At 43.0% G+C, this 21,238-nt stretch overlaps 1 protein-coding gene across 1 annotated transcript in view; it reads right to left on the bottom strand.

Annotated features, from left to right (window-relative positions):
• MYO18B (myosin XVIIIB) overlaps window positions 1–19,300 on the bottom strand; it is a 235,905-nt gene extending 216,605 nt beyond the window's left edge. Inside the window, exons 1-6 of the mRNA XM_033174542.1 lie at window positions 19,149–19,300; window positions 18,223–18,372; window positions 14,217–14,975; window positions 13,655–13,721; window positions 12,695–12,807; window positions 11,820–11,996 (exon numbers count right to left, since the gene is read on the bottom strand). Coding sequence (XP_033030433.1) covers window positions 11,820–11,996; window positions 12,695–12,807; window positions 13,655–13,721; window positions 14,217–14,975; window positions 18,223–18,372; window positions 19,149–19,187 — 1,305 coding nt within the window. The 5' untranslated portion in view covers window positions 19,188–19,300. The remainder of the gene's footprint in view (window positions 1–11,819; window positions 11,997–12,694; window positions 12,808–13,654; window positions 13,722–14,216; window positions 14,976–18,222; window positions 18,373–19,148) is intronic.
• Between the last annotated feature and the right edge of the window lie 1,938 nt (window positions 19,301–21,238).

The raw sequence follows: 21,238 nt of genomic DNA, 5'->3' as shown, positions 1-21,238 counted from the left end.
TTCAATTTAAGCATACCTTCTTCCTCTTCTAATAATCTATATATATAAAAATGTTCCCATTGCGTGCACGTCCAACAGCACCTTGCTCCGTAACCACTGGACCAAATCACATCAAATTTAGGACAAAGCGTAACATGACCATGGGGGAAGGATCTAGCATAATAAAAATTCAAAAAACCCCACACCTGTCATGCCTAAAATATAGAATAAAGGCCACAAAAAGGTGCACACATTACGTGTCACCAGCAACAGAACTGAAGACTTTGAACAACAACCAATAGAAAGGCTCATCGCAGGGCAGCGTCACAGACTCTGTGTCAACCAAAAAACCTCCTTCACCTCAGTCAGCCATTTTCAGACAGCAGGGAAACCCCACATTAATCTCCCTAGCCCCAGCTTTTGCCAAGGGCCTTACCGCCAAAAAAAGTTAAGAGGAAGGCCTAAACTCTTCTTAGTAGTTTCAGCTCCAGGCAGGAAAAGGTTTTTAGGCCCGGCCTATACCATTCCTTATGGCTGGGGGGATGTAGGATGAGAAAGCTCAGCAACTACGCTTCGCTCCCTATCCTGTCTCCACACACAATCCTTTCTGCACTGCTGTATCGCTTTACAAACAAAACTCCAGTTGTCAGAAGAGGAAAAAGCGCCGCACACAAATGTATAAGGACCCTACCAGTTCCCCATCACCCCTCCTTGCATCGTTATGGTCCCTTCTGACCCCAGGCTCAATGCCAGAGCGGACTGTACCATGTATCGGGTTTCCGGGGGGGGGAGGAGATAGTAAAAGTTCAACGGGAGAAGCTGTGGGGAGGAAGGCAAAAACGGGGGAAAGACAAGCAGGAGGCAGGCGGAAGTTCAATGGGAGAAGCTGTGGGGAGGAAGGCAAAAACGGGGGAAAGACAAACAGGAGGCAGGCAGAAGTTCAACAGGATAAGCTGTGGGGAGGCATGCACTTTCTCTTTTACATCTTCCTTTTCCATTTCACAAAATGAGCCACAGCAACGCGTGGCCGGGTCAGCTAGTAATTTATAATTTATATCTTGTTTTATGCTGGTCTGTGACCGAATAAAGTACATTCATTCATTCCTTCCAAATTAACTCTTTTCACCACTGTTATCTGTAATGGTGATATCCACCATGGTATCTTTGGTTCTAATATTCCTTGATATTTTTTTCCAAATCTTGTATATGGAATTCCTTATCATATTGTTGGTGAAACTGCTATGAATTTTTAATTTATCATCTATTAGATATTTATGCCAACCCAAGCTTAGCCCTGTTCCTTCAATGTCTAACACTTCACTATCTTTCAACTCCATCCACTCTTTTAGTCACATCAATCCAGCCACATCGTGATACATTTCCAAGTCCGGAAATCCAAATCCACCTCTGTCTTTTTTGTCTATCATTATTTTATATTTTATTCTTGGGGTTTTTTTGCATTCCAATCAAACTTTGACAAATCCTTTCTCCATTCTTTGAAACATTTCACCCTACCTAATATTGGTAAGTTTTGAAAAAGAAAGATCATTTGTGGCAAAATAAACCTTTTGATGACTGATATTTTTCCTAATAATGATAATTTTAATTTGGACCAATTTGCTAATTTTATTTTTATCTCTTTCCAAAAAAAATTCATAATTTTCCTGATATAGATCAATATTTTAGCTGTCATATGGATCCCTAGATACTTCTTTTTTTATTTCTATTCCTGTTAATAATTGTAATTGTTCTTTTTGTACTGATTCCATATTTTTCATCAGGATACTTGTTTTTTTATAATTAATTTTGAACCCAGCCAATTTCCCAAATTCGTTGTTTCTAATGCCTTAGGGATACTGTTTGGTGGATCTTCGGTAGTGATAATTACATCATCTGCAAAGGCTCTTGTCTTGTAATGCTTTTTGCCATTTGAAAATTTTCTAAACTGCCAATATATATTGTTGAATACCTTTTCGGCATCTATTGCCATAATAATGTTATCATCGCCTCCCTCCAAGTTTTTGGCATGTTCCCTTTATTTAAGATGTTGTTCATCAGGCTGGTTAGCAGCGTTTTAAGAGCTGCTTCTAGATGTTTATAAAATTCTATTGGTATCCCGTTGGGCCCTGGTGCTTTTCCTATTTTCTTTTTTTTTAATCACTTCTTTTGTTTCTGCTATGGTAATTTCCTCATTTATTTGTTTTATTTTTTCTGTGGATACTTTTGGTAACATTTTTTAAATAAATATTTCTATTTCTTTTTTGCTAACTTCATCTTTTTTATATAGGGATGTATAATAATTTTCAAATATTTTCATAATTTCCAATGGTTTATCTATAGTTTTCCCTTCTGATTTGACTCTATTGATTACCTTTTCGTTCTTTTTCTTTTTTACCTGCCATGCTAAAAAATTTCCCGGTTTATTGGCCCACTCAAAATTTTTATATTTCCAAAATTGGATTTGCTGTTCTATTTTTTGGTCAATTATGTTTTTGTTCTTAAAATCTTAAGTTCTTGGTTAATCTCATGTTTCCTAGTTTTATACATTAATTTTTCTTTTCTCCTTATTTCATCTAATAAATTCTGTTTTTTCTGTTCTCTTAATTTTTTTTTAATTTGGAGCCTTGCTGGATAAAATATCCTATTGCTACTGCCTTCCCGGCATCCCATACTGTTCCAATATCTACTTCACCATTTATGTTTAAATCAAAATATTATTTCATTAGGTTTTGAGCTCCCTGAACTATTTTTTCATTCCTTAGCAGGAAAACATTCATTCTCCAGTTCTTTATACTTTTATCTTTTTCATTTAAGATTAATGTCACTGGATTATGGTCCGATAGATTTATTGGTTTTATCTCTGCCGTCCCTATTATTGTTACTAGCTCCTTGGAGGCCCAAATTCCCTCTTTTCTACTTGCTGACTGGTGTGTTATAGAATAATAAGTGTAATCTTTTTGTATTTGATGTTTATATCTCCACGTGTCAATTAAATCAAGGTTCTCTACCATTTCAAAAAAGCTATTTGGTAATTTGTTTTGTCTTCCTTTCTTTTTGATAGTTGACCTATCTAATTCTGGATTTGTTATTCCATTGAGGTCTCCCAGAATGATGATTTGTTTTCCCATGAATTCTAACAGTTTGCTTTCCAAATTTTTGAAAAATTCCATTTCGCTTCCGCTTGGGGCATACACTCCTACTATAATCAGTTGTTCTCCTTCTACCATTATTCTTACAATTACAACCCTTCCTTCTTTATCTTTCCCTATTAATTCTGGTTCCCATTTTCTTTTCACATATATTACCCCCCCCCTTTTTTCCATTTGACGTGATAAATTCCAAACCCAATTTTGTATTAATTAATACCCTCTCATGTTTTCTGTTTACATGCGTCTCCTGCAAACAGGTTACATCCCAATTTGATTTTTTTAAAAAAACATGTCCTATTCTGTTCCCTTTTTTTGGTATTTAAACTGTTAATGTTCCAAGATATAATTTTTAAATTCATTTATTTTATTAAAGATCAAGAAAAATTAGAAAATAAAAAATTGGTTTATTTGGACGGGTAATGGGTTTAATTACCGTAGTTCTCTCTATCTCCTCTGTCTCCTCCTTGTTCTTCTTCACTTTCTTCTGCCTCTCCTGCTTCTGCGTCTGATGAGGTCCTCCATTTTTCCATCTTTCTTTTCTTTTCCAGTTTCGCCTCTGCTTTCCTCTCCTCCCCCCCTTCGTTTCTTTTTCTTATTTCTTAGTCTTTACTTATTCTCTACAGTCTCTACCTCCGCTCTCTGGGCTCAATTTAATTGTATACCCATTAATCTTGCCGCAATAACGATGGCTCCCAATTTCTTTTTTCTTCAGTTTATTTCTTTTAAGTTACTTCTTTGTTTTATCTGCAATGTTAATTTTATAAATTTCTATTTTCCGTTTTAAACTTCCCCCTCTCTCCGCTCGATCTATCCCTTTTCCCTTTGCATTTTTGTTTTGGCTGACTTTACAGCTCTGGGTACTCCGGAGGGGGCTTTCTTTTCCTTCAGTTTATTTTCCTCCCAAACGTCCCAAGTTAAAGTCCAAACATAGATAAACGGAATTTTGCCGTCATGGTTGTATCGGGGTCAAAGCCTCTGAATGGGTGAGTCATTCTTTCTTATCTCCATGCCCTGGGGTCCCCCCCCCTCTGCTCACTATCACTATTGCTATCAGCAGGCGAGGGGTGCGAGGTTCCCTTTCAGGCACCACCGACTTCTTCAGGTCGTGATCGCCTCCCGAACCTTTCTTGGGGGGTAGTCTTGGCTTTCAACTTCCCCCCTTTTCACCCAGTGGACGCTCGAAGGCTCAGGTTCCCTCGGAGTGCACCCAACGGCAACCAGCAGTAGAACTGGAAGACCAGCCTATAGCCGTGTTTCCAAGTATACCCATTGTCATAAAATTAAAGTTGATTGATAGCTTCAGTTTAAAAATTTCATTAATTACCTTTAGGATTTTATTCCAGAATTCCCTTACCTCTGGGCATTCCCAATACATATGTGAGAACCATCCCTTGGCTTGTTTACAGTTAGGATTCAATCCTGCTACCATATTAGCTAGCAGGGCTGGAGTTCTGTACCATTTTAGAAAGAATTTTAATTCCAGCTCTCTAAATTTGCTTACTTTAATCTTGTCTATTTCCTTTCATTATCCTTTCAACCTTTGATTTGCTAACTTGTTCTTCCTTACTCCACATCTTTTGAATAAGTTGGGTTGTCTGTTTCTTATTTGTAATCATTCTCTTATAGTTTTTAACCTATCATTCCTTGTTTAGTTTTTTCCATTTGTTTGTATAATTCCTCTATTGGCTCTTCTGAACTCATATTTCCTATCTCTTGGACTTTAGAAATTTTGTTGTATAGTCCTCCAATTTTTAACCAATATTGGTTACCTATGTTCTCTGTTACTTCCTGCAATGACTTTAAGGACTCTCCTCTATACATATCTTTAACTATATGATATCCCTTAGCATTGAGAATTTCCCACCATTTAGGATCATCTATTGCCTCATATATGCTTGCTAAGGGTGCCCATAGAGAAATCCTTTTTAACCATAAAGGTTGCCATATCCTCCATATGCCTAATGCCAATTTCCTGGGGCCTATTGCAGATTTCAAATCTTTTGATTACATTATTTGTGAAAATTCCAAATCTTCCTGCGCCATTGTTGGCCTCATCCTCAAATTTGATCCACTTTTGTTTGTTTTCAGCTGCAATTTCTAGTAAAGTTTTTAATTGAACAGCTTTGTAATAATTATAAATGTTAGGGAGGCCCCACCCTAATTCTGATTTGTGGTTGTACACAAACCTCTTTTGCATCCTTGATTTTTTACTTCCAAATACCCATTGTCTTATCTCACGATTCCATTGTTCCATTTGCTGTTTTCTCATCTCTAGTGTGATAGCTTGGAGAAGATAGCTCAACATAGGGACCCAGAACATTTTAGTAACCTTGACTCTAGCTATAATGCTTAGAGTTTTTGTTTCTCCAACTTTTCATACCCTTTAGTATTTTATTCCATACCTTCTTATACTTGAATTCTGCAGTCTTGTTAATATTTCTTCAAAGTTCAATGCCCAGGTATTTTATTCTTTTAGAAACCAGGCCCATACCTGTTATGCTACTGATTGCTTTTTCCAGCTAGATTCATATTAAAATACATTATTATATTTACCCCTAATCCAGTCATTGGAGGCTTTTAAGCAGAGATTGGATGGCCACCTGTCATCATAGGCACCAACTCTAGAGGGCTGGGGTACCTTTCCTATCCCCCCCTTAATTTTCCTCTCCTCTCAGAGTCCAGCCCCCTCAATACTTCTCCTACCCCACCTGTGCCCGCCACCACTGCTGCGCATCCTTCCTTCCTCCGCTTGCTTGCTCTTTCCCTCTGTGTGGCTTGGCATGCAGCAGCCAAGCAGAAGTGCACAGACAGGCAGGTGAGCCAGCAGAGATGGCTCCTCATTATGGCAGGAACAGTGGCCCCCTCAGGGGCCACCCCCCAAAACTCCGCAGTTGCAGCCAGAGTGCTGAGCATGTCTGGTCAGTGGGCGGTGGCAGAGGGACCAGGGGATGCAGATGCAGATGGTAAAACATTTCACTGTAGCTTTACAGATAAGGTGCTGGAGCAGGAGTTGTTTGCAAGTGATATGAAATACAGTGGTACCCCTAGTTATGAACTTAATTCGTTCCGGAGGTCCGTTCTTAACCTGAAACTGTTCTTAACTAGAGGCGTGCTTTTGCTAATGGGGCCTCTTGCTGCTGCTGCGCCGCCAGCACACTATTTCTGTTCTCATCCTGGGGCAAAGTTCTCAACTCAAGGTAACTCTTCCAGGTTAGCGGAGTTTGTAACCTGAAGCATTTGTAACCTGAGGCGTTTGTAACTCGAGGTACCACTGTACAATATATTCCATACCCTCCAATATTCCCTAGATGAAAATAGGGACATTTCTCCCTCCTTCCTAACTAACCATCCTCGACCCCCCCATTCCCCCCCTCGCAGAGCATTTCCTATGAGGAGAAGGGCAAGTGCCACCATCACTATACCAGTGGGACACAGCACACACCCTCTACCATCCTGAGAAAACCACTTAATCTATTTATTTTTATTTTTTTTATTTTAATCTTTGGTAGATTTACAAAAAGAAAAACACACACTAATAAATAAATCTTAGAAAGGGCCAAGATTAGACACAGAAGCACAAAGCATTAAAAAAGTATTTTTTTCCCTCTCCGCTCCTGCTTTCTTCCCGCCCTGCCCCTCAGAGTCAGCACATCAGGGCTGGGCCTTGGCACCTGCGGCTTCTCCTCCTCCTTGCCTGCTGTGCAGCAGCCAAGGGAGGAGACAAGCAGCGGTGACCATGAAGAAGCAGAGAGAAGCAACGGGATGCTCCCTCACAGTGGTCACTGCGCCGGCACATCCTCTTCCACAAGCACAGCAGTGGTGGCACTGGCAAGGGAAACAGGGCCATTCCAGAATCAAATCAGAAGCTGGGATGGCTTTTGTAATTGCAGGACTGCCCCTGGAAATGACGTTATTATGATAACTGCAAAAAAATGCCTAGTATGGATGTGGCCTAATGCTGCATACACACTACACTTTTAAAGCACATTCGAAGCACATTCCACCCCTCAAGGAATTCTGGGTGCTGTTGTTTATTAAGGGCTGATGGGAATTGTCATTCTTTTGGGGATAAACTGCAGTGCCCAGAATTCTTTGAGGTAAAGAATGTGCTTTAAGGTGATAAGGATAGAAAATCTGGTGCATACTCAGTCTAAGTGGGTGAAGAGGGAGTGCAGTTGTATAGCCATCCTGCAAACACCTTTGCCCTTCCTTTGATTCCCCCCACCCAAAAAATGGCAGGTTGCAGATGAAGGGGAAGCATGTTTCTGTATTGAAAGAACTTTTAACAAAAACTTAGAAGTTCTTACAGGGGCTTTGCACTCCCCTAATCCCCACCTAAATTTCACAACAGAGAAAGTAGGCAACAAGCAAGTAGGTACTCTTTACAGTCCCTATCCATGCAAAAGTGATCCTAAATCTCCAGATAAGGAGAGCCTCACTAGACCAGGTTGAAATCCATCTTCCTGGTCGTTCTTCACACCACCTGATGACCACTGGTTGTGTTGCTGCCCAGATGGTGTTATAGGTTTGGGGGTGGGGTTTCCCACTAAACTTTGGAAATTAATAAATGTTAGGATTTTGATTATTTGGAAAATACAAGGAGCAGAGCTGTCAAGCCATAGCTGTCAAGTTTTGGATTTGAAAAGAAGGGATCAGCAGCCTCACCTATCCAGGGGACAGTCACATGGCAGTGGTGGCGGAGCCAGAAGCAAAAGTGGGCGGCACTGGTGTGAATGCACGCAGTACGCTTACTGTATTTTGGAAACGCTGCCCATGGGCTACGACGCCTGTAAGCGTGGGAAATGGCTCCCGCTTGCTTTGAGGCTGCAAGGAGGTGAGGTCTTCCCAGTCTCTGGCCAGCAGGGAGAGGGAGAGGAGCTGCTTCCTTTGAAAAAACGGGAAATTAAAGGGATATAAAAAATAAGGGATAGCAGCGGAAAACTGCTTGAAATAAGGGAGATTCCCGGGAAAAACGGGATACTTGACAGCACTGATCTGAGCAAAATAACCTGGCCAGGCTAGGGCCCTGAAGAAACAATACAGGGTCATTGCAGGCCATTGGGAATGCAAGTGAACTGTCCTTCCCTGTTGCCCAGAGGTTTGAATAGAGACTGGTGATTTGTTTATGTTTTTTTGTTTTTGTTTTGTTTTTTTGCTATTTTTTAATTAAAAATTTATAGGGTTTTTACAATTTAAAGCACAAAATATTACATGGTTAATTTTTTTCATACTCCCCCCTCTCCCACCAAGGGGAGCAAATATCCAAGCCCCCCTCTCACAGGAGCACATATAATACCATTTCAAATTTATCCAATTAACTTATTTAAATCATTGCTTAGGCATGGCCCTTTTCCTGGGCCAGACATTCTTACTCTTCTTAATTTCATCATCGATTGACTGCCTCTGATCCCCCCTGTTGAATTCAAAATCAAACCTAATTCCCAGTTTTCCAATTCATCATCCATTCTATTTTACACACTATAGCTTTCCTCCTTATCACTTTCAAACATATTTATACATCCAACTTTATTACTTATAATTTTAACTCAACCTCGGCCTCTAAATACCTCTGAACTTTTCTAAGACCTTTATCAGATTTTAAATAGTCAAACAAATTTTATAAAACTAATTTTTCCTTTTTTCTACCCCCTTCTCTCCCTCCGGTCTCAAAAATTTTTTTTGTTGTTCAGTCGTTCAGTCGTGTCCGACTCTTCGTGACCCCATGGACCAGAGCACGCCAGGCACGCCTATCTAACTATTAGTCAAAAAAATTGGCTAATAGTTATTAACATTTTCCATTACCGCAATATCCGTATCCATCTGTCAAAACCATATAAAGCGAGAGATACCAAAAAACATGCCCATTTTTTAACCCACTCCAACCCTCTCAAAGCCCTGAACCCAAAAATCCAAGCAAACTGGCTTCTGTTTCTGTCTTGTCTCTTGCAGCATTGTATCATTCTCATAACAGAGTGCATCCCCAAATGGTTGCACCTTTTTTCCTTTCTTCTGCAATAAGACTTTCCCATTGTCAATTCCATTTAGCAAGCCGACTCCGGTTGGTTTTTCATAGAATCATAGAATCATAGAGTTGGAAGAGACCACAAGGGCCATCTAGTCCAACCCCCTGCCAAGCAGGAAACACCATCAAAGCATTCCTGACAGATGGCTGTCAAGCCTCTGCTTAAAGACCTCCAAAGAAGGAGACTCCTTGGCAGCAAATTCCACTGTCGAACAGCTCTCACTGTCAGGAAGTTCTTCCTAATGTTTAGGTGGAATCTTCTTTCTTGTAGTTTGAATCCATTGCTCCGTGTCCGCTTCTCTGGAGCAGCAGAAAACAACCTTCCACCCTCCTCTATATGACATCCTTTTATATATTTGAACATGGCTATCATATCACCCCTTAACCTTCTCTTCTCCAGGCTGAACATACCCAGCTCATCTTGGATTTTCTCTCCTTCTGTTTGCTCTTGTATTGTAGCCTCAAAACTTTCACTATCATTTCTGCAAAGCCAAATTCAAAAGTCTCACCTCCTGACCCATCTGCTGCACTTTCCCTACCATCTGTTGCAAAAGTTCCAAAGTCTTTGTCTGAAATTCCACCGACCATTTTCTTTTAGTCATATTCAAGGTCAAAAAACAGCTTTGCAGTCAAAACAATTATTTCTTTGCTGCAAACTTTGTTTTTGCCAAGCCTTTTGAGACCTCCGGAAAGAACGAGTAATGTTTTTTCAGAAATCAATTCCAATCAAAATAAATCCCAATTCCACCTCCCCCTTTCCTGGGGGAACAGTTTCAGAAGTCTTCTTTGTTTCAAGAATTTGACAACAGCCTCGGATAGAATGTTGCACTGTTTCCTACTACTTCAACTGTCAGGGACCGACCTCCATTTTTAAAGTCCCTTCCAAGCCTAATTTTTAAAAGTCTTTTTTTCTTATTAAATTGGTACTTACAGAGTCCTAATAGGTTCCAAATCTTGGAGAAATTGAGCGCTCTCTCTGCCAGCAGCCGCTACTTCTCGCTGCAGGGGTAGTGTTTAATCCACAGTACCCGTGCCTCCTACTCTGCTCGCTCATGGTAGCCCTTACTAGGGCGTACCAGAGAGTAGGGGAGGAGCACTGATTACCCGCTGGATCCCATGTCTTCAGGACGCCCCTCCTGGAGTTTTTCTGGGGGTCGCAGCGCAGTTGCGACTCCTCCTTCCCCCACAGTGACAGAGAAACCTCAGAGCTGAGGTTTCTCCCGACTGTACAGAATGGCGCCCAACCGGAAGTCTCGAATAGAGACTGGTGATTTGGAAGGTCACAGGAAGAGTCTGAGGCCTTTGGGATGGCTGAGAAAAGACAGAATGATCTTGGCTGGCTGGCTGAAGGCTGCCTGGGAGAGATGGCTTTGACTCCAGTGCTGCCCTGCTGTGGGGAACAAGCCCCTCTTGTGATGACCATGCTGTACTCCCTCAATGTAGATTAAAGGTGTGAATATGTACAATTAAACCACATTTCTAAAGGAACAACAGTCTCTGGCACAACTTGATTCTCACTGGAACACGGGCCCTGGTTGAGGGTCTACAACCCTCTGGAATCTTGTCACAGCTTGGCAGAAATTGGAAGTAGCCTCCAACTTTTGCACCAATATTATCTAGCTTTTAAGACTCATTTTCTGCTCTATGGGAGGTGGACTATGCAATTATATGTGTTGACCTCTCCTCATCACCTGGGTGTAGAAGTCACATCCACTCACTGCTCCTGCTCATCAGCGGCATACAGCCCCTGGCAGGTGGCTCCTGAAGAAATGCAGTCCACAGACTGATAAATGTTTCCCCACCCCTGTGCTAAGCAGTGCAAGAACATCCTTCCCCAAGCATCTCAGACAGCCCTTCTCATAAAAGCATCTGGAGATGCAGGGAGGAACATTGTGGCTGTAGCAGCAAAGCCACGAAGAAGCCCCTTATGGTGCCATAAAGGTCCACAGTAAGAGTAAGAATAAAACTGTCATTTAAGGTGCCACAAGCCCTTGGTTTTATTTACCACCAGTAGTACAGTGGTCTGGTGTCATAGAGGATCAAAGACTTGCTATTATTTCTGCATCAGGGTCCCTTTCTTCAGTGCCATAGAGCTGCACAATCAACATGGAAGGGGAGCTTTTTGTCCATGGAGACAAAGTCTTCTCACCCTCTGTGCTACTCAGAGTGATGAGTCAACCACTGAGGATGGGCTCCAAGGATCACTCTGGAGAAGGTGCAAAGGAAGAACACCAAGAAGGAGTTGTTCCATGTGCTCAAAAGCTAAGCGTTTAGAACACAGAAAACATTTTCACGAGAATGGTGTGAAAGTTCTGTTATGTACAATGCAACTTGAAGAAAATGCAATTTAAGTCACTCTGAAAGAAGATAATAGAGCACTCCAAATGATTCGTCCATGTACATGTCTGGAAAATAGCAGAGCTAGCTGAAAGGCAATGCGTTGTTGCAATGCATCTCTAATTATTATGATGATTGTGTAATTATAAGACTATTGTGTATTCTTAGAAGGGGGCATGGCTGTGACCATCATGAAGGGACTCTGCACTTCTGAGTCTGTCATTACATCACTGGTTGCCATAGGAAAGGGCAGGTCTCCTCTGCCAGGCAATTATTCTAACTGGGTAGAGAGGTCCTTGTTAAGCGATGCCACCCCAGACTCAACCCCGTACCTTTATTGAACAACTGGCAACAGAAGACGATGGTTCTATGGCGATCAGATCAGGACCGCTATGGGTGTAAAGCAGCTGAGACTGGTACCGGTGACACAGAGTGTGGATGATGCTTGACTCATTCAGGCTGACTAGGGAGGCCAGGTCTTCGGCGTAGTCAAATTTTGAAGGATTGGTCTGGGGAGTGAGTGTTATAAGAGCTCAACACAATGCTGCCTGCCAACCATAGGGAAATTGCTGTTCACCTGAGTTTGTCCCCACTCCCACTCCCACTCCTACCCCCACAATTTTAGGAGGGGAGAGGATTCTTGTGCTCAGATTCTGCTTGAGGGCTTCTCATTGGGGCATCTGGTTGGCCACTGTGAGAACAGGAAGCTGGTCTGGAAGGGCCAGCACTCTTCTTACATTCTTTCTCTGTGGCTTATAAAGCAGAACCAGCCTGCCCCTCCCCTCTCCTACAGCCTGCCTGGGCTTCATTCCAAACAGCCAGCAAGGGTGGGTGGGAGGCAAACAACCTCTGCTCATCATTTGCATGGTGGAATGTGCCCTCAAACTGCCCCATCACAATGGGCAACAGGATAGCGTCCTCCACCACACACCTAAGGGCATGTTTAGGTGACACCTAGAAGATTGCTTGGAGGCACCCAGTACCTCCCCATCACCTTACTCTGCCTCATAGCAGGGTTAGCCCTAAAAGTCAGGGTCTGTGAGGAAAGCAAGGGGACTCCTGAGGAGGAAGCCTCCACAGTCCAGAGGCATCCCATGTCCCTGAAGTAGGCAAGGAAGGTCCCTCAGAACTAGACCAAGTAGGAAGGGTTCACTGCAGCCATAGGCTCTGCTGGAAGCTTGAGGAAGGGAGAGGCACAACAACTCACTCTCTGGACCTTTTCTTCATCCACCTCCATGATGGAGCCATCAGCTTCCACTCGGACTCGGACTGTCCCTGGAGGCAGCTCAGGAGTGCCCTCATCTGGCTTCAGTTCAGTAGCTGCCAAAGGGAAATGACGCTTCAAATACTTGAAGGCTCTTTGTTCTCTGCTCTTTGGCAGTCCAAGAGCCTGTCTTATAGACAGAAAGTCCTCAGGTTCAGTTACCAGAGTCTTCAGATTGGGCTGGAAATGCTCCTGCCTGATCTGGGAGAGCCACTGCTGCCAGCCAGTATCGGCCAGCCTTCACCAACTCCATCAACTCCAACCAGCACACTGATGCTGGCTGGGGCTGATGGGTTATAGTTCAAGCTATCTGGAAGACAGCAGGTTGCAGAAAGCTGGTGTAGACCCAGATAGACCAGCTGTGTGACCAGCTGTTTATAAGGCAGTTTCCCAACACAGGAGCTCCCAAGGCCCAGTGGTAAAGCATCTGCCTTTCATGCATGCAGAATGGTCCTGAGTTCAATCCCCAATGGCATATCCAGGGAGAGGCTCATGCCTGAAACCCTGGAAAGTCACTGCCGGTCAGTGTACAGAATACTGAGCTAGATGGACCAAGGGTCTGACTCGGAATAAAGCAGCTTCCCATGCTCCTAAGCTCTCCCCTCCTGCCATCCTTAGGTAGGGGATAATCTCACACAACTCTACACATTCTGCACCCAGTGGGACCATTTCTGCAGCCATTCTTTCCTGTTCCTCTTCAGTCACACCTTTTCTGCCACCACTATCACCTTAATTGAAGGAGAAGCCTCTACTGTAATGCACCCCTATTCACACACATGATCATGTGCACTATTGTGATCTGGAGTACATGCACCACCAACAAAGAGCAGCTTCCCATCTTGACATTCTCACACCCTCTTAGCTACTAAGTGTAAAGGCTGGAGAAAATGAAGGCCACCTTACCAAGAGTGAATCCATCTTTTTGTAACAGCCAAACTTTCTCTGTTTCATACCAGACATCATGGCACACCTGGGTGAAAGAAGGAAGAGTGAGGAAGGAGAATAATTGTGCACAACAGTTGTGGATCGTCTTTGATTTTCATCCAAATTCATTCACCTGTCAGAGATCTCCCACAGTCAAAGTTATTCCTTCCTGATCTGGTCCAAATGTTCAAAGCAATCTCAGATTTGAGATGGCTGAACATTTGACATTCAGTGAAAGAATCTTCACTCAATGAGGGAATGAATGAACCAAGGAGAGGAAACAAGTAGGATTTCTACTGCAGAAGTTCCACTTTGAGAACCAGCATAGCTAAGACAGAACTCCCAATTCCAGGGAAGAAAAAATAGCCATGCAAGGTGAATTTAGGAATCTGGGGGGGGGGGCTTGCCCAGGACACATGCAGAGTGCTCTGCACTAGGTAAAGCCACCAAGGGTGCAGGGTGAAGCCCTTTCCTAGCAAGGGATATACAGCTGAAACCCTAGGAAGTAGGCCCATAACACTGAATTCAACATCAACCTCACCTTGTCCGAATCTGTGCTTTCTCCAAGCTCTTCTTTGTTTTCTCCTGCCAACACTTCCTTAGTTTCCTCTGGTTTCTCCTTCATTTCTGCTACTGGAGATTCTTGCTTTCTTTTTCCTCCCTTCTGAGATGGTTCCTCTTCCATTTCTCCCTGTTCCACCTTTAATTCTGCCAATACTTTCCCAGTTTCTACATGCCTCTCTTTGGGTTCTCTTGGCTGTTTCCCACTGTCTGTGGCCTTTTCTTTATTTTCTCCAAGCTCTTTCCCCTTCCCTGTATATTTTGCCTTATTTCCCGGCTTGCTCACAGCCTCTTCCTTGGTCCTCATTTTCCAATTCTCCTTCTTTGGGCTTTCAAAGTGTTTGTTCCAGAGTAAATGGCTCTTCTTTATGAGTTCTGTTCCAGACCCACTGCTGCTTTTGATTTGATCTGGAGCTGCAGGAACTTTAGGAGGCTGAGATGTATCCAAGTGAACCTCCTCTCCCAGTGTTGGAACTGCTGGTGCTGGTTTTGGAGTGGCTGGTGCTAATTCAGGCACAGGCAGTACTGGTTGCTGGGTGTGGCCCTTCTGGGCAGTTTTCTTGAAAGGCAAAGGCTTCCTTTCTGGAATCTCAGACTCACCCTCCACTCCGTGTTTCTCACCATTCAATTGTCCTTGCAGTAGCTGTCCCTTGTTGGCCATGTCCTCTCCCACTTCCAAAATGTTGGTGTCCCTGATTACAAACTGCTGTACGGGCCCGTCAACCTGCTTTCCTGGAGGCTGGGGAACAAAAACACACTCAAGGACATTAGCACCAGAGGAGTCAGTCATGCCCATCTCCAAACAAAGCAGAGAGGTGTTTCCTAGAGTGCAGCAGCATCAGTTGAGACATAGTATTTTCAAGGGCCTTTCAAAGGTATTTTGGGTCTGGTAGGGTTTGTTGCCTTTAAATAGGTTATATTAGATTCTTACAACATATTACAACATCATGCACACATAAAAATAAAATACCCCACATCAGCCCAGAAGATGGAGCCATACATCCAAAATAACATCCAGATTGCATCATAAGTTCCTATCCCAGACAATCATTTGTACAGAAAGCAGCAATATTCAGTTTATGCCAACCAAAACATTTTATAACGTGAGGAGAACAGTCTAGTTTCATTTTCTTACTGTGTGTAAAGCTGTACCAAACAGTTACAAAGTTTATGCTTCAAATTTTGTGCCAATTTTTCCGTAAGTGCTATTCCCATATTTTATTGGACCAGTTTGTCAAAGAAGCACTCTCTGAATTCTTCCAGTAATCATTATAATCATTATCAGCCTGGTATTTGGACTCAGATGGGTCCTCCTGCCACAAAGTACAATGAGGGAGGAAAGTATTTGATCCCCTGCTAAATTTGCCTGTTTGCCCCCTGATGAAGAAATGACCAGTCCATAATTTTAATGGTAGGTTTATTGTAGCTGTGAGAGACAACAGGAAAAACCACAGAAACCCAGAAGACAAAAGTCAGAGATTGATGTGCATTATAACGAGTGAAATAAATATTTGATCCCCTATCAACCAGCCAGATGTCAGGCTACCTGGTATCTTCACTGTATGTAACGAGCTGAGATTAGAAGCACCTGCCGTAAGGGAGAGGTCTTACCTGTAATCCCAGCTTGTTACAGTACCTGTTACAAAAGACACCTGTCAACAGAAACAATCAATCCAGCAGATTCCAAAGTAGCCACCATGACCAAGACCAAAGAGCTGTCCAAGGGTGTCAGGGACAAGATTGCAGACCTGCACAAGGCTGGACTGGGCTACAATACTATTGCCAAGCAGCTTGGTGAGTAGGTGACAACAGCTGGTGCAATAATTCACAAATGGAAGAAACACAAAACAACTGTCAACCTCCCTCGGACTGGGGCTCCATGCAAGATCTCATCTCGTGGAGTTGCAATGATCATGAGAACAGTGATGAAGCAGTCCAGAACTAGATGGGGGGGAACTTGTCAATTATCTCAGGGCAGCTGGGACCATAGTCACCATGAAAACAGTTGGTAACACACTACGCCGTGAAGGACTGAGATCTTGCAGAGCCCGCAAAGTCCGCTTGCTCAAGGCAGCACATGTACAGGCCCGTCTGCAGTTTGCCAATGCACATCTGAATGACCCAGAGGAGAACTGGGTAAAAGTGTTGTGGTCAGATGAGACCAAAATCGAGCTCTTTGGCATCAACTCAACTCACCGTGTTTGGAGGAGGAGGAATGCTGCCTACAACCCCAAGAACACCATCCCCACCATCAAACATGGAGGGGGGACATATGCTTTGGGGGTGTTTTTCTGCTAAGAGGACAGGACACCTTCACTGCATCGAAGGGATGATGGACGGGACCATATATCGTCAAATCTTGTGTGAGCACCTCCTTCCCTCAGCCAGGGCATTGAAAATGGGTCGAGGATGAGTATTCCAGCATGACAATGACCCAAAACACATGGCCAAGGCAACAAAGGAGTGGCTCAAGAAGAAGCACATTAAGGTCCTGGGGTGGCCTAGCCAGTCTCCAGACGTTAATCCCATCGAAAACCTGTGGAGGGAGCTGAAGGTTTGAGTAGCTCTATATATCAGCCTCGAAATCTTACTGACTTGGAGAGGATCTGCTAAGAGGAGTGGGACAAAATAGCTCTTGAGATGTGTGCAAGCCTGGTGGCCATCTACCAGAAACGTCTGACCTCTGTAATTGCCAACAAAGGTTTTGCCACCAAGTACTAAGTCATCTTTTGCAAAGGGATCAAATACTTATAATGCACATCAATCTCTGACTTTTGTCTTCTGGCTTTCTGGGGTTTTTCCTGTTGTTATTCTGTCTCTCACAGCTACAATAAACCTACCATTATGGACTGGTCATTTCTTCATCAGGGGGCAAACGGGTCATTGCACACATTACACAGGGAAGACCTGGATTTGCCAACCAATTTGGGCACCTACGGTAACAGGCGACTGCAGCCAATCACTGTTCGCTGCTGGGAATTCATGTCCATGGTGGGTCCATTGTATTCCCTCTACATTTTAGATACACATCCAAAATTGTGATGTGTGAAGGGACCTGGAGGCCATAATACCTACCATCTCCTTTAAAAGTTGGTGTACATCTTATTTGTGAGTTTCAGTGGAAGGTAAGACACAAATTGGCAGGGGCTAAAGCAGGCATCCCTTCTGACCTTCTCAAAGTCTGGCAAAAGCTTCCCTCTTGTAAAGGGAGGGTTTTTAGGGCATGATCCTGCTTGCTTCTCTGCTTGATAGATGTTTCAACATCAAACCAGTGTTAACTATAGCGACTGGCTGACTTATCATTTGATATGGTGGTTATGATTTTATCACTGAGTTGGCCAGAGTATCTGTTCGGACTGCGGGGGGGGGGGGGGGTAGGATATACATTTTTGCCATTGACATTAATTCCCCTAAAAATTAATGCAAGGTGATGTGATGTCAGCATTATTCTACAGATATTTCTAAGCTCCTGTAATTATTTCCTCTATTGTGCCAAAATCTAATTCGTTGGACTGGTCATGTTGTGCGGATGCCCGATGATCGTCTTCCAAAGAAACTACTCTATTCCAAACTTAAAAATGGAAAGCGTAATGCTGGTGGGTCAACAAAGGAGGTTTAAAGAATGTCTCAAGGCAAATCTTTAAAAATGTAGTATAAACACTGACAACTGGGAAACACTGGCCTGCGAGCTCTCCAGTTGGAGAACAGCCTTTACCAAAGGTGTCGTGGGCTTTGAAGACACTCGAACCCAGGACGAAAGGGAGAAATGTGCTAGGAGGAAGGCACACTTGGCAAATCCACACCGTGATCAACTCCCGCCCGGAAACCAATGTCCCCACTGTGGATCCAGAATTGGCCTCCACACTCACTTACGGACTCATTGTTAAAACCGTGTTTATGGAAGACAATCTTACTCGGCCCAAGGATTCAGCAGGGCAGAGATTGCAGCTGAAAGTTTGAATTCTCAGTGTTGTTTTCTTACTCACATCTTCTTTGGAAATTAATTTCTCTTTTAATTTTGCTTCTTTGGACTCCTTTTCCGTTTCCCGCACAAGTTGCTTGATGAAGCCCCCGGGAATGACCGAGAAAAGCGGGGGTGGTGAGGTGGGTGGGGGGCTGCGGTCTTCTTCCCTAATCTGTTTACACAAGCAAAAATGGAGTTATTGAACAGCGCTGGCAAAGGCATTCCACAGAACCCTCTGCCACAAGGGCCACAGACCACACTAGCCAGTTACACCTTTCTGCTGCTTCTCTGTCAGGATTTTGAATAGGGAAATAAAATCTGCTCTCACTGAAGATTTCCTAACAGGAGCTGCAAGGACAGAAAAGATGCTCAAAGGAAACCAAGCAGTGGCAGCGCAGGGGTGAAACTGGCACATCCAAAGCAAAGTAAAGCAACTTTGGCAGCAGGTTGGGAATTGGGTTCAAGATGGTGAAAAGGATACTTTTCCATGCTGCATATATTTCTTTTCTCCCATGCACACAGGTTGCAAATTTTAAAGCAATGCAAGGACCTGCCTGCCCATTAGACCAGAGGTAATGTGGGATGAATGGGCACATCTCCTCTTTCAAATTGCCTTCAATGCTGGGGAGGCAGGGAGGGTTAGAATCAGCCTGCAGGCAAATGCAGGAGATGACTTCTAAGCAGAGAAGCCCAGAAGAAGAAACAAAAGCAGCAGCATTCTATATGGAAAGCAAAAGTCTAAAATTAAATTAATTGTGCTGGTGATAAGTATTTAGTATTGGGCGTGGGTTAGCCACAGCAACAGGGGACCGGGAGACATTTGTAGCTTCATTGTGTTTGCAAAGGCCTGGATTTCAAGGAGAGGGCAAAGCTCCTCCCTCACACCATAGGCTCCAATCTCTCTGCATGCAGAAGGACTAACAGTGTGGTAGGGGGAATGGCACTTTCCTTTTGTTCCCACAGAGCCAGACGTGATGAGATGGCCATGCTGATGTGGTGAGGGTGGTTCAGAGGTTATGGTGCTTCAAAAGATGAGACACAAGGAATGATGCTTTATGGAGATGAGGGCACCGGCCTGCCTCAGGACCAGAAACACACACAGTGCAAGGAAGAAAAAGAGAAAAACTTTTCAGACATCTGCAAACACAACCACTTCATTCACTCTACAGGGTTGTTGTTTTTACTTGGGTGAAGCAAGAGACTCTGGGTAGAACCTGAATTGTTCAGTTTTTACATCCTACCATCCTCATAGTACAACGTTGAGTCACAATACAGCACAGAGTAAAATATAAAACCAAACAAAATAATACTGTGCAGTCATTATAAAAATAGCATGTCTCAGGACTTATCCACACTTAGTTTTCATTTGCTTTTTCCAGGCATAATTCAGGATTTAAAGCTCACTGTCTGAGCACACTTTTTGTTTTTTGCTCCAGAGCTTTCCCCACAAAGCCCCACTCTTTAAAGCTCAATCAGAGCAAACCTGAATTGATGTTTGTTCCAATTCAGCTTTAAAGAGCAGGTTTTCATGGAGAAAACTCAGGGCAAAAAGTGTGTGTGTGTGTGTGTGTGTGTGTGTGTGAGAGAGAGAGAGAGAGAGAGAGAGAGAGAGAGAGAGAGAGAGAGAGAGATCAGGTAGGTCTGGGCAAATAAATGTTTTCACTGAAAAAAAAACACTTTTACATATCTATGTGATGATACAGGGTGCACCTTGCACCCCAAGAGGGAAGGAAAATAAGCCAACCAGGCAACCCAACCCCTTCTTTGTCTTCACTTCACCACTGCCACAAAGTTGATCTCTCTGTTTTCAGTGCAAAACCTCTAATCTATACTCATTAGCTTTGACTATTAAAAGAACACACACACAAGACAAAAACTAGCAGTCTAGCAGTCTCCTCTCTTATTCTTAAGACTGGTAATTTTTTAATGCAGTTCAGCTGAGACATTCATCCCATTAGCAAATGAAGAACCTGGATATCATGGAAAGCAGCAGCTGGTGAAGGCTGTGATTTGGAACGGAACCAGGACCCTAAAGACATTTATTTAGTTAATAAAGTTATTTGCCACCTGTCAGGGCAAAACAGCCTCTTGCAAGGCAGCCAACGCCATCCTGAGCTATCCTGTCCCCACCCATTTGCAACATGGAACGTTGATGTAAATTCACTGAACACTGGAATACCAAAACACAATATAAAAACATTGAGAAAAACAGTGTAAACCTAGTTTCCATTATACTTGAACATAGGAAATTCTATGTTCTGAACAGGTAAGATGCATCCCTGTTATCATTGCTATTTTATTATTATAGTGAAGACTCTCTGGCAAGATAATGTGTGTCAAACGTTATAATGAAAAAATGTTTCATTTGCTATAAATACCATATTTTTCCACGTATAAGAAAATGTTTTTTTATTATAAAAAAATCTTTAAAATGGGGGGTATATCCATATACGGATAGTGCAGAGGGGGTACGGGCGACTGGTGCCAGCTGTGAGCATGAGTTTGTAATTGGCGATTAGCTGCTGCAGCGGTGATTGGGTGAGTGAATGGTGGCTGTGTCTTTTTTAATTTAGAGAAAAGGCAAGTAAGAGGCAACAGGATAGAACCTTATAAAATTATTGTGGGGATGATTAGGGAGACAGGAGAGGATGTATTATTTAATGATATCCTTCCTAACTTGTGCTAGCAAGTTCCATATTCTAGCCGAGTTCCAAACATCCCCCTTTTAATTTATGCAGCGATCAGCTTGTTGCTGACTCATCTGAGTCTTACTATTAAAGATTCCTTCCTGATAAAATCCCTTCTAATCCCTCTTAAAAAGAATAACACACAGAACCTGATTAACGTTAATATAAAAGTAGTTTACTCACAGATTTATTCAGGTTCACAGACATATACCTGAAGGCAGGCTTAGGTTACTTAACAACTAGAACTATTCCATAAAGAAGTTAGTCCCAAGTGACTGCGACTAAGCAGTCACTTCTCCAAACAAACAGCAACATACAAAAGGGAGAAGACTCACTGATCCGAACATGGAG

Source organism: Lacerta agilis, chromosome 17, assembly GCF_009819535.1.
Source record: "Lacerta agilis isolate rLacAgi1 chromosome 17, rLacAgi1.pri, whole genome shotgun sequence".
Lineage (NCBI taxonomy): Eukaryota > Metazoa > Chordata > Lepidosauria > Squamata > Lacertidae > Lacerta > Lacerta agilis.
The sequence above is the reverse complement of the archived record's forward strand: the minus strand, read 5'-3'. Positions and strand labels throughout refer to the sequence as shown.